The following is a 13,291-nucleotide window of genomic DNA, read 5'->3' on the forward strand; positions in this document are numbered from 1 at the left end:
GGAGTGACTTTGTGACCAACACTGAAGTCCTCAAGAGGGCGGAGGTTACCAGCATCGAGGCACTGCTGTTGAAGACGCAGCTGCGCTGGGCAGGGCATATTTCTAGGATGGAAAACCACCGCCTTCCCAAGATTGCCCTGTATGGCGAACTCTCCACCGGCCATCGAAATAGAGGGGCACCAAAGAAGAGGTACAAGGACTCCTTGAAGAAATCCCTTAGCACCTGTCACATCAACCATCACCAGTGGTCTGACCTAGCCTCAGATCGCAAAGCATGGAGGCACACCATCCACCAGGCTGTCTCTTCCTTTGAGAACGCACGCATAGCTGGTCTTGAGGACAAAAGGAGATTGAGGAAGAATCGCACTGCTACAGGACCAACCCTAAATCAGACTTTTCCCTGCAGCCGCTGTGGCCGGACCTGCCTGTCCCACATTGGTCTTGTCAGCCACCAGCGAGCCTGCAGCAAACGTGGGCTATTGCACCCTTCTTAAATCTTCGTTCGCGAAGCCAAGCCGAGAGAGAGAGTGTAGAGACATCGGAATCCACGTTTTATGCATCCCGAGGGTTTGGTTTCCGTACAAGCCTGCAAGTTAACATTACCTAGCGTATGCGCCACTCTCTGCAAATCCTAAATGTTCTTATTCCCAGTTTCTGGCATCATACAAGGCTTTGAATTACTGTCTCGCTCCCCCATTCAATTTAGTTTAAAGCCCTCCTTATTACCGTAGGTTAGCAAGGCTGTTACCACGCACCCTTTTCCCTACCTCCATAAGGTGCAAATCTTCTCCCAATAGACCACCATCTTGAAAGTGTAAACTGTGGTCTTCTGACGACACCATCGACGTAGCCAGTATTCTTCTTTCTCGTCCTAAGCCACGGCCTTCAACAGGAAGCACTGATGAGAACACAACCTGTACGCCCAGCTTCTTCACCTTCTAACCCAGAGCCACATAGTCTTTTCTAATACGTTCAGGGCTATGATGGGCAGTATCATTTGTTCCCACGTGGATCAGCAAGAAAGGATAGTAATCCGTGGGCTTGATAAGTCTTCCAATCCTTTCTCTCACATGCTGGATGCGTGCACCCGGCAGACAGCAGACATCTTGGGATGACAAGTCCGGTCGGCACACTTTGGGCTCCACCCCTCTGAGCAAGGAGTCTCCAATCACCACCACCTTCCTATATTGGGGAGCAGAAGCTCCAGGCTTCTTATCCACAGGATCCTGAGAAACTTTGTTCAAGCTTTGTGGAGGCTGGAGAAGTAGGCCTTGTTCCAATGGTTCAAAATCAGTTACTGTGGGGAGATTCTGGAACCTATTGTTGAGCAGCAGGGGCTCAGAACATCTCCTGATTTACTTTGGGTTTGAACAGATAACCAAGGGTATAAGTTTAGAAATTTATTTACTTTATATCCTGCTTTTCTCCCCAGTGGGGTTCCAAAGTAGAGCAACTCTCCCAGTGAGCTTGGAGGGCAGAAGTAGGAATTCAAACCTCAATTTCCCAGATCCTAAGCTGACACTCGAACACTAAGCCATGCTGGCATATCTCCACAGGTCATTTTTGCTGATTTCTCTCCTTCCACTGGAGGCTCCTGAATTATGCTCAGTAGTACCAGAACCACGGGGACAGAATCTTATGGGGCACAGTTGGTTGCAGGAGGGAAGGACAGGTGTGGGAAACTTCCATTTTGCAAGTCTAAACAATGCCTGCAATTAGTTATGCATGATGCTTTTTTTGACACTGTTATTCACTTATCCCTGGTCATATTTTGTGTTGCTTTTGCAATTTTAAAAATCAGTATTTGCAAATGCAAACTTGAAATGTATAAAAAACCCCCAGGAACTCTGTCACTTCCCAGACTGACATCATCAATTGTGGCATGGAGCCATCTGCTGGCTGTAGGAACTGCACACTTGTTCCTCTGGCCCCTCGGAAATTCTTCTCTTCTAAATAGTTTCAAAAAGGGTTTTATCAAATGCTGCTTATATATCAGCTGCAGCGCTTCTGAAGTGCTGCTATAGTTGACTAGACCACACTGAGATACCTTCCAATTGGCAAAGTTTAGTGCCATGCCTACGGCGGCTTCATATTTCTGAAGCTATATTCAGAAATGGGTTGTGTGTTGTTGTAGTGATGTATCCAAGGCAGAAGTAAACAGATGCAATTCTAGAAGCCTTAATTTTTGAAATCTTGCTCTTTCATGATGAGTTCATAAATTGTATTGCAACACTCTCATTTAATGAATACCGTTCAGGAAGGAAGACTACCCCAGCTGCACAGTCAAAATGATTCAGATGCTATAAGGAAAGCTAAAACGGGAGAGAATTCATGCTATACTCCACAAAGAAAAGCTAGATTTAAGTCCAGTAACACGAGACTTACAAGATTTTTTTTGGGGGGGGGGGGGAGATAAGCTTTTGGAGTTAAAGCTTCCTGGGAGGGCGGGATATAAATTGAATAAACCTAACATAACCTTCATCTGTTGTTGGTCTCAAAGGTGCGAATGGACTCGAATCTAGCTGTTCTACTGCAGCCCAACACGTCTACACTCTGAAACTACCTACAAATGATGTTCTCTTGGCTGTGTGGGAACTGTCATTGTTGCTTTATTTACACCATGCCAGGCACTCTGTGCAAAGATCTCAGAGCTCTGCCCCAGTGAGCTTACACTCAAAAATAACTGAGGGAAGAGGGACAAGACAGGGAAGAAGAAGAGATGGGATTTATACCCTGCCCTTCACTTGGAGTCTTGGAGCAGTTTATAATCTCCTTCCCTTCCTCTCCTCAATAGACACCTCATGAGGCAGGTGGGGCTGAGAGAGCTCTGAGAGAACTGGGACTGCCCCAAGGTCACCCAGCAGCTGCATGTTGAGGAGTGGGGAATGAAACCCAGTTCTCCAGTCCACTGCTCTTAACCACTACACCCAACTGGGAAGGGTTGGGATAGGCAAAGGTAATGAAGAACAGATGCGAATATGCTTACATTGCATTGCAGCTGGTGAAGACTGGGGGCATCAAGCAAAGCCTTTACGGAAAGACAGTTCACTTAATTTCAGGGAGCAGGTGGGCATTCTGCACAACGGACAGCAGCCCCAACGAACTAGGCTCTGGGGGTGTCAGAAGCTACCTGTGTTACGTATCAAGAGGGGGACGGGTGCCAAGTTAATTGTGTCCCTGCATAGTTGCCCAGGGGTTATTTGCAATAGTGTAGCATGCTGTAATGATTGAGAAACTGAGCTACAAATCAAGAAGTCCAGAGTTTGAATCTCACCCCTGCCAACAGTTTACTAAGCAGCATCAGCTCCACCTCGACCTTTGATATGGAGGTAACTCAAAAGCACAATATAAATGTCAAGACTATTACTACATTGAAGAGACAGTGAGCTCAGTTGTTTTATCTGGCACAGATAATGTTAACTTCTGCAGTTAAAGCACTTGCAAGATTTTATTGGGTCACAATAATTTATTTCAACAATTACTGTAAAGGAAGCAAAGGTTTATTTGCACCAAATAATCTTATGCCAACAGGAACAAAAATACAAAAGGTTCAAGCCACTGTTTGAAGGGTAGCGGAAATACAGAAGATGGCACAGTAAGAGGTTATTTACTCTTCAACAGAAGTCACTGACAAAATTGTAATCCATAAAACAAGTCCTGCATCTTTAAAAAAAATTATATAATTCTGCTACCAATTAGTCTCATAATCTTTCTATAAATAACATTTAGAAATCTTCTAAAAAGCAGAATAAACTTGACCTGGAAGCAAACTTCAGTTGCAAAACTGAAATAAGGACCCTTTGCATTCCAAGTAATACATTTTGGGGGAAATCCTCATACCTAATTTTCAACTAACCTCCCAGAGCACTGAAAAAAGAATCTAAATTCAAGTGCCTTACAATGATTTATGGATTTGTCTTTTATATATTAACAGCTTAACAAGTGCTGATAATTACGTGATCAGACATGGCTTGTATTTCCCTGTAGCTGTTTCTTAGCTTCAAGATTAAAGGCTTATGCTGAGACAGGAACAAGCTAATATCCTATTGAAATTCTAGGATGATGTCAAGTTGTATTTCTTCAATATTATTCTGCTTTTAAAGTCCCAATCTACCTTTTGAAATTGTCATAGTTCAGCATTTCAACAAAATTGTGGTGGAATGTCAGCTTCCCTGTTCAGTTTTGCCATGTATTTTGTAAAGTGGGTGTTGTGCTCTAATGTAATCTATGCACAGTAGAAGAATGTATATTTACTTCTGTATTACACTAAATACTTTTGTTATTTTTCATGAACTAGATCTGAGGATCTCTTTAAGCCCTCCATTTTCATTTGGCTAGTTTTTGTTAGTGGTAACGAGAACAACACACATTTTGTCTTTGATATTTCAAAAGATTTTCCATGCATTTTGATGAACTTGCTTCTCTTGTCATCAAAAACAATTTGCACAATGAGAAACACCAGGGGCTCATGGTTATATTGCATCTATGTTTACTTTTTACACCACCTTGACCAATTCTCTGGAGAAGTGCTGCAGACATTTCCCAAATAAGTAATAATGGAAATGTCAAATACATTCATGGCTGTACTTCCCGTGAACCTTTAAAGTGATACCATAACTGCCTAGAACGTTTGTGTGATCTTGGATCCTGTCACTGGAAAGAGGACAACTGCCACTAAGCTTTTTACAACACAAGTCACCTGATCTGAATAAGTACATGTTTTCTTTTAAATTTGTTGGTAAAATCTGAAAAAACCCTAGAATAACAGTCATGTTTTGAGAGCTAAAGGATAAATATGCATAACTACTTAATTATCTGTAAGCTTTCAATCAATGTGCCTGCATACCCCTTTGCCTGTTGAAAATGCTGCCTTAAGATAGTCGGCAAGTGCCATCAAACTGATGTACTGATGCCATAATAACCTGTATACTTGATATTTGTTTTAAACGTAAAGTTGGGTGAAAGCAAAACCAAACATGAAATGTCAGTTTCCAAACATTATCCTAACATGAAAACATCAGGAAGTACCAGCAGATCTAATCTAGATCATTTTCTCTAGGACTGTATACTGTCCTGTCTCTAGTCTGTTATATCCTGGCCTCCTTTGGCATTTGTGATCATCTGAAATTTTTGTTTAGCAGCAAATAGTCTGAACAGGGAAAAACACAAGCCATTAGTACATGGCAAAACCGCACACAGGCATGAAGTGATAAAGCAGGATATCCCCCAGACGAAAGGCCTCAAAACAAACTTGCAAACAAGTCTACAAAAGTTAAACAGCCTGTGCAAGCACCTAGTCCTTACTGACTCAAGGGGCGACATCCCATATTTTCTTGGAAGGCTTTTTTACGAGGTGGTTTGCCCCTGCCTTCCCCAGTCACCAACACTCTACCCCCCCCCCCCAGCAATCATGTTAGCAACCTCAGAAGATGGAAGGCTGAGTCAACCTTGAGCCAGCTACCTGAACCCAGCTTCCGCCGGAATTGAACTCAGGTCGTGAGCAGAGCTTGGACTGCAGTGCTGCAGCTGACCACTCCGCACCACGGGGTTTACTAGTGTATAGATTTCCTTGCAGTCCACTTGCCAACACATACTTGTGTTAGGCATTTGGGACGCAAAGGAAGATAATTCCCTCTCTTGTTCTTTGTAAAAGGTGCTCTCCCTGGGCACCTGGAGGAGTTCCAGATGGGCAGCCAGTTATAGAATGGGAAGTCACTGTGATTACTCTGTAAGAAACCACAGTACTTGGCACTTGCTCAGGGGTGGTTTAATTGCTGCTTCACACTCTCCAGAGTTGCCCTGCCATTCAAAGCAACTACTGAGCTGTAGGGCAAATAAATGGACATCTGCTCATGCTTTGTGGAGAAACAAGCTCCCACTATCAGACAGGAAAGTGGTTTAAAGCATGATTTCAGAGTGTGCTGCAAAATCTTTTGTTTTGTTTACTTACAGAAAACATGATGGTTTTGAAATTATACAATGTATTCTCAGAAACTAGTCTGTTGGCTTAACCCAGTGACTTGCTAAGGGGAAGTTACAAGGTAACAAAGAAGGTTTCAGCTTTACAATAGGGTTTCACCTAGAGACAATCTGAGGAAGGATTTCCTGCATTGTGCAGGGGGTTCGACTAGATGATCCTGGAGATCCCTTCAACTCCATGATTCTATGCTTAGGATTATCAAGTACTGAATGTGGTTGGACAACACAGGCACCAATCAGAATGAAGCCTGGCAACTGTCAGCAGTTGATTGGTTGGAACCTTCCTGAGCAGGTCTATAAGGAGAGCGAAAAAGAGAAGGTGCTCACGCCAGGCAGGCAGCTGGAAGAGAGAAGTAGAAATCAACAGCTTTAGAGAGCTGGACTGATAAGAACCTAAAGGCCAGGAGAAGGAGCTCAGGCAGCCCAGGGAGGGGCTAGAAGAATGGAACCTGAACCTGAGATGGGTAGAAAGCCTCGGAAGACTCCAAGGTGATTTGATTCAACTGACTTCAAGTATCAAAAGGGTGAAAGAGCTTCTAAGTGAAGCTGCAAGGCCAACTGGGATGTCTCCGTCCACATGGCAGTAAGTGGGTGAAGTACTGGCTGGGTGGAGGAATAGAGGGATTTTGCTATCTGTTTCAAAAGGCACACTGACTCCTGGAGCCTCATCGTAGTCCTTTAAAAAGGGAGAAGGTTGGTTATAAATTTGATCCGCAGCCTTTATCAAATAAACATTTTCTTCTGCTTACATCCCATCCACGGGTCTCTCCAGGTTCTCAACCTTACTGAGTTCTTCCCATTTGGTTTGTACATCCCATCCGTAGCTGTACTCATTTTCCATCACTGTCCTTACCTGACAGTGAGAATAATAGAGCAAAGGACAGTAAGAGAAAACAGAATAGTCTAATTTCCAAGGAACATGATTAGGGAGAGCGGATAAAACTTAAAACTCCTGGAAGTCTTACCAGGTTGTCACGAGGCTGACAAAGCATTTTTTCAGCTAGTGTCATATCTATTTTGCTTCCACATGGGCCCTGTGAAGCAACATTTTTGCCCAGTTTAGATCACAAACGGTGCGCGAACCTGAGATGCTGTTATACAGCATCTCAGCCTTAAATAGATAGATAGAATTAGGATAGTTGCTTCCAAGCAGAGTGGAAAAAAGGGTTGCCATGCAGGTGATGGGAGCTTCAAGTCCTATCCTTTTTGAGTCCTAAGAAACGCTTAACTGACACACAGCATTGTAGTGCTACCTTATCGCGACCATTCAAAGGAAGTGGCAATGAATACTTAAGAAGACACAACAGCAGGTGACTGTGGTGGGAAAGCACAAGAAAATCAATATGCTCACCAGAAGAACTCACTTGTAACTGACACTGAGAGCCACTAATTTCCCAACAAGGCCTTCTCCACCCTCTTGAACTTCTTAAGTTCTACAGACAATTCCCAGTATCGGAGGTACAGCCACATCAGCCTTCCATTCCGACGTTTATTGGTGTTTAGCAAGTTGCTGCAATAGGTATCGTGCCTAAAGATATCTTTCAAGCCCATCTCCATGCCCAAGTCCAAAGCAATTGGATCAGTTGCTGCTCTAATTAGCAAATTTTTCTCAATTTCCAGTCGCCGGTTTCTGGGAAGCATGAGGCTGCAGTAGATCTCCTGCCTTTCGGTGAGAGTTTCTTCAAACTCCTTGAGCAAAGCGCCAGCTCTCTTTTGCCACTCTGCTTCTTTCTCCAGACAGCTCTGGTACAAAGCGCCAGCGGCCCCAGAATGCTGCAGGATCTTTCTTTCTTGTTCCAGCTGGGCATGCTCTTTTTCCAGGGTTCTTCTTTCCTCCACCAATTTACGGCTCTGGGAGACAAGGGCTTCACGGTAACTTGACGTTCTGTTCCGTTCTTTTTCCAGTTCTAGCTCTAAGTGGGCAACCGAACGGCGATTTTCAATAATTATGTCACGGTATTTCGATTCAAGCTCTCTTTGTACTGTTGACAGTTTTTGATAGAACTTTTTCCTTTCATTTTCTATCTCCTTCTGCGACTCTCTGGACCAGATCCATCCTGCAATTCATGAGACATAATCCACATGTAAAATTAAATGAAAAACAAACTTCTCATGATAATACTGATACATCATACACAAAGATAGTTTCAGAGGGCAGCTATGTTGATCTACGGTAGAACAGCTAGCTTTGCATCCAGGAGCACCTTAGAGACCAACAAATTTCTGGGGTATGAACTTCTGAGAGTCAAAGCTCCCTTCATCGGATCTAGCTCTCACAAATCAGTACCTTCAAAACCTCCTTTATCAAGAAATACAGTCACTTGTTTGAGATAGTTGCTGGCATGAGCCCAGATTCACTAGAATATCTGAAGGACTGCTGCGACAGAACAAGTACAGAAGTGTACCATAAAGGTTCAGCAATCAATCAAAACTGTTTTGAATTACTCAATAAGATATATGGTGGGAAAAGTCAAGGTCTGATGTGGGAGTCTGTTGGAAGAAATTCGATTTTAAAGGCTGAGACTGACATGTTAATCTTAACAGGAGTGTGAATTAGAGATTTATGGAAGATATCAGAGCTTTGGTTCAACTTACCTGGGGTATTATAAGAGGCCCTGGAGTGTAATTCAGTTCTGGCAGAGTGCCCTGTTGATGTTATAAACCTGTCTGAGTTTTCCTGGCACGTTTTGTTTCAATCTTAACATCCCACAACTCCTTCCTCAATTGTGTACGTTTTACTGAATTTTTGTTGTTCATTGTAAAAAGAAACCATCTTGTCACTGTCAATTTTACCTCCGTTATCCATTCAGGAGTAGGTGGGTTATGCTCAGGCCTAGATCTTATTCCTCAAACTCAGTTTTCTCTCTTCTGCCCATTGGGAACCCTGGTGTGGTGGGGTTGGCTGGCAATTGTGACGTGGAGAGATGATCCTGTGAAGTGGCGTTTAGCTCCCAAGGAATCCATCACAACCGCCTTGCCCTGTATTGATCTGCCTGCTGACGGGTCAATTCTTCCTCTCCTAAGGGCACCTTCTTTCTGGGAGGCTCAGTTTCTGTTACAGCTTCAGCCTTCTGTGTGGTAGTACCCACTCTGTGGAATAACTTTCTAGAGATGTGATAAGTGCCTTCTCCAGTTAGGGTCTAGAAATTGTGTAAGGCTGAACACTTTAGGCTTCGGACTGCTTGCTGTGTTTTTCCACCACGCTGTTCAGGCAACATTGCTCAGGGATTTCTGATCTGTTTAAACATTATGCCATTTTATGTTTGACAATACCTTATGTGCTTTCTGCAAGTCATCTTAAGCACAAATAAAGGTGGGATATAATTGAAGGAACAAACATTTCTATAGAGTTGCTGGATTAAACAAATTGAGGCCTACTGGTGCAAATCCCTACCAAGTTAGTACATTCGATAAATTGTAAGATAATGAGAAACTCTTTTATTCCAAATATGACTTACGGAAGGCAGCCAGTCCCAGCATTGGAACCAACAAGGCATAATTCCATTTGCTGCCATGGCCTCCATCGTCCCGGGCATTAGGGTGGATGTTCCAACTGGGAGGCTCATTTAAATTATTCATCGACAAACCTTCAAATTAGGAGAAAAGAACTCTTAGGTATCCAATAAATTGGCTGTAAAAGACACAATTACATGTATAGTTTGGTATTATGACTCCAATGCCATGAAAACCCAGAAATAGGGTCACCAAGTAGTGGGAATTTGTGTGGAAAGGTTGCCGTAAAGATAGGCTATGTAACTGAGTGTTATATGTTATAACCACAGAAACACTATCCTCTGATTCTCTTGGCCCCTGCTTTCTCCATCTCTCCTTCCTTCAAGTGTCTTTCTTGTGGCCCGATGCCCGATCTACCTTCTTCCCTTTGTTACTACTCTGTTCCTGTCCCTTTAAACCAACTCCTTCCTCCTTTAATTGACCTTCCTTTCTCACATTCTCATTCACTTCTAGCCAATCCACACAGATGCTTCTCTTAACACATTTTTGTGAAAATAATCATGGCCACAGGCATGGGTAGAAAGAGAGGATTGATCTACTGGCTGCAGATGTTACCAAAGTGTTCATGTCTGAATATTTATTTGAGATTCTTCTCACTGATTTCTAGGAGTAAGAGGCATTCAAAGGACTTTTTCTCAAATACATCGGTATATAAAAAACCTGGGCCCCCAACACACAGCTTGCCACCTTCGCCTTCATCTCATTTTTGCAATGGCACCTCCTCTACCAGAAATAGGAAAAGAAGGCTATCATACACTAGAGAGAGAGAGAGAGACTACATAGCCACCTTTATTTGCAATTGCAATATTTTTGAATATTCATTGCAATATGTTAAATAAGCATGAAAGTCAAAGAAATGAAAGGTAATGAGGAGAGGGGCTTACCTGCAATTCTTCAAGAGTACAGCAAAATTTGGTCACTCCAAAAAGAAGAGAAGCGTCTTGATCAAAGCCATCCTAGAATTAAAGCATCTTAACATTTTAATATTACGTTAAATTAATCCACCATTGCATTATTTTTGGAAGCAATAATAAAATATTATAACACTGAAGTTTGAATTCATTTCAATGAAAAGCCCACAAGCTTTTCACATGCTATCAAATACGAGAGATCCGAGTCTCAAACAAACCATTTGAAACATTTAAAATTTTAACATATAGAAACTTCTTGTTTGCATGGCTGTAGCATATGATAAAAATACAATCAAATAATATTAGAATCAGAAATGGTCATATGTGATTAACCACAACTCTTGTCCTTAAGTACATTTTCACCAAGTTGGCATTTGTAGCATTTTAAGAAAGGCAAGTTATACAACTCAGAGTTGCTACGAAGTCCAGGTGCTAGGTTACCATGGCCCCTAGAAATTTCATTGCCACGCCTAGTATTTTCAACATAGGCAAGCCTTTCCTTTCTTAGCTCGGTAGTTGTCTTTCTGCCTTGTTGTAATTAAAGGGATTCTGCTCACTTTAGAAAGCTTCATAAAGTTTCTAGGGTCAGGGCATAGATATTCATGTCCTGAAAAGGCATAAATATGTAACTTTCCTACTGCATTATGGAACCTCAAGTAAGAGAAGCTGGAGCCCTGAAGACATATATATCATAAGAATGGGTTCATGGAGATCCTAGTGATCATATTTATGAATTAACGTCTAGATCCTACTTGATATATGTAACAGCAGTTCTGTGCATCTTCAAACATGGGATTTTATATCCAAGTTAGCTTTTTCTTGTTGTGAAGGGAACTAGACTACCCTTATAATTTATACAATACAACATCATGCTGTTAATAAAATTGAGAGCCAGTTTGGTGTAGTGGTTAAGTGTGTGGACTCTTATCTGGGAGAACTGGGTTTTTTGATTCCCCACTCCTCCACTTGCACCTGCTGAAACGGCCTTGGGTCAGCTGTAGCTCTGGCAGAGGTTGTCCTTGAAAGGGCATCTGCTGTGAGAGCCCTCTCCAGCCCCACCCACCTCACAGGGTGTCTGTTGTGGGGGAGGAAGGGAAAGGAGATTGTGAGCCGCTCTGAGACTCTTCGGAGTGGAGGGCGGGATATAAATCCAATATCTTCTTCTAATATTACAAAAAAAACACACCCTATGATGAGATCAGGGTTAATTTTGTGGTAGTAATAATCAGAATATTAAAATGCAGAACCCTGAAGCTTGAAAAATGACCAGTCTGTCTGCTAAATTTCTGGGCTGGTTCATAATCAAAGAAAAGTTGTCACAGCTTGACGAAGAGGAGGAGGGAACGTTCATGAAATAACTAGGGCAACTTCCATCTTGACATCAATAGATTCTGAAGTATTTCTTCTGAAAAGAGTCACTTTTGATCACCCAAAATAGGCATGAATGGATCATATCATAACCCACGCATTTGCTTAGATTCTCACTAGAGATAATCTGTACAGTGAGAGATGTAGCACAAGGTCACTTCACCCTATTGGACCAGGAGGCTTTCTTCTCACATGACAGCTCATCACTTGGCAGTTTGGAGGATGCATTTAAAGTTGCTTTCTTTCCACCACCACCACCCCACTCCGCATCTATTTGCCTTCCTTCCTTCCGGTTCTCAACCATCTGACGTTCATGTCTTGTGGCTCTCAAACATCTGAAATTTATTCAATGTGGCTCTTAGGTTAAGCAAGTTTGGCTACCCCTGCTCATAACAATCCTGCGAGGTAGGCCAAGGAGAAGAAAGCAACCGGGCCAAGGTCAGGTGGAGACTTTTGCATGGCTGACTGTAAACAGATGCCCTGCAAAACCTTCCCTGAGGAGACCCGCCAGGTTTTGCGATGCCTTTGCAACACCCTCTCCCTGCTCCCCTTTGGCCCTCCAGCGGGGCCCCAGGCACTGAGGGTGAAGGAACCGCCTGGGCTGTACCCAGGATTTTTTTTGTAGAACAAGCCCAGCAGGAACTTATTTGCATTCTAGGCCACACCCCCTGATGGCACCATTGTTCCACACAGGGGTTTTTTTTGTGGGGAAAAAACTCAGCTTGAACTCATTTGCATATTAGGCCACACCCCCTGATGGCACCATTGTTCCACAGGTTTTTCTTAGAAAACGCTCAGCAGGAACTCATTTGCATATTAGGCCACATCCCCCGATGGCACAATTGCTCCACACAGGGGGCTTTGTAGAAAAGGCCCAGCAGGAACTTATTTGCATAATAGGCCACACCCCCTGATGGTACCACTGTTCCACGCAAGGTTTTTTTTCCAGAAAAAGCTCAGCAGAAACTCATTTGCATATTAGGTCACACCCCCTGATGGCACCATTGTTCCACGCAGGGAGCTTTTGTAGGAAAAAAGCTCAGAAGGAACTCATTTGCATATTAGGCCACATCCCCTGGCACCAAGTCAGCCAGAACTGTGCTCCTGCTCAAAAAAAGGCCCCGGCTGTACCACTCCGGACTGCGGGAGGGACTCAAGCAATTAGAGGCCCGAAAATCCTCACTCAGAAAGCGAGCACGTCAGAAAAGACGAGCCTAAAGGCCCGTTGTTCTTAACCTGCCAATGTCCCTGAAATGAAATTCTTTTTCTCCTGCATTATAGAGGAGAGAGGTCGTTTCATTCCCCACCCCCCCCGCTCTGAGTTGGTGCGGCCCAAGTCCAGCCCGGGCGCGGGGGAAGGGAGGGCTTCTCAGGGCCACTGACCGCTCCCTTTACGGCCCCGAAGCGAAGCGGCCCCCTCACGCGAGCAGGTTTCTCCTCACCGGTAAGGACAAGGGCCGCGAGAACTTCTGAGGAAACGCTTCTCCCGCCGCCAAGTACGCTTCATTGCGCCTGCGCGG

At 43.5% G+C, this 13,291-nt stretch overlaps 1 protein-coding gene across 1 annotated transcript; it reads right to left on the bottom strand.

Moving 5' to 3' along the window:
* Window positions 1–5,919: 5,919 nt before the first annotated feature.
* CCDC127 (coiled-coil domain containing 127) lies at window positions 5,920–9,590 on the bottom strand. Its single transcript, XM_060247812.1, has 2 exons — window positions 9,438–9,590; window positions 5,920–8,036 (listed from the first exon to the last, which is right to left on the bottom strand). Exons 1-2 carry the CDS (start codon window positions 9,556–9,558, stop codon window positions 7,366–7,368), a joined length of 792 nt encoding a protein of 263 aa, XP_060103795.1. The 5' UTR covers window positions 9,559–9,590; the 3' UTR covers window positions 5,920–7,365.
* Between the last annotated feature and the right edge of the window lie 3,701 nt (window positions 9,591–13,291).

This window comes from Heteronotia binoei, chromosome 10 (genome assembly GCF_032191835.1).
Source record: "Heteronotia binoei isolate CCM8104 ecotype False Entrance Well chromosome 10, APGP_CSIRO_Hbin_v1, whole genome shotgun sequence".
NCBI classification, from domain to species: Eukaryota; Metazoa; Chordata; class Lepidosauria; order Squamata; family Gekkonidae; genus Heteronotia; species Heteronotia binoei.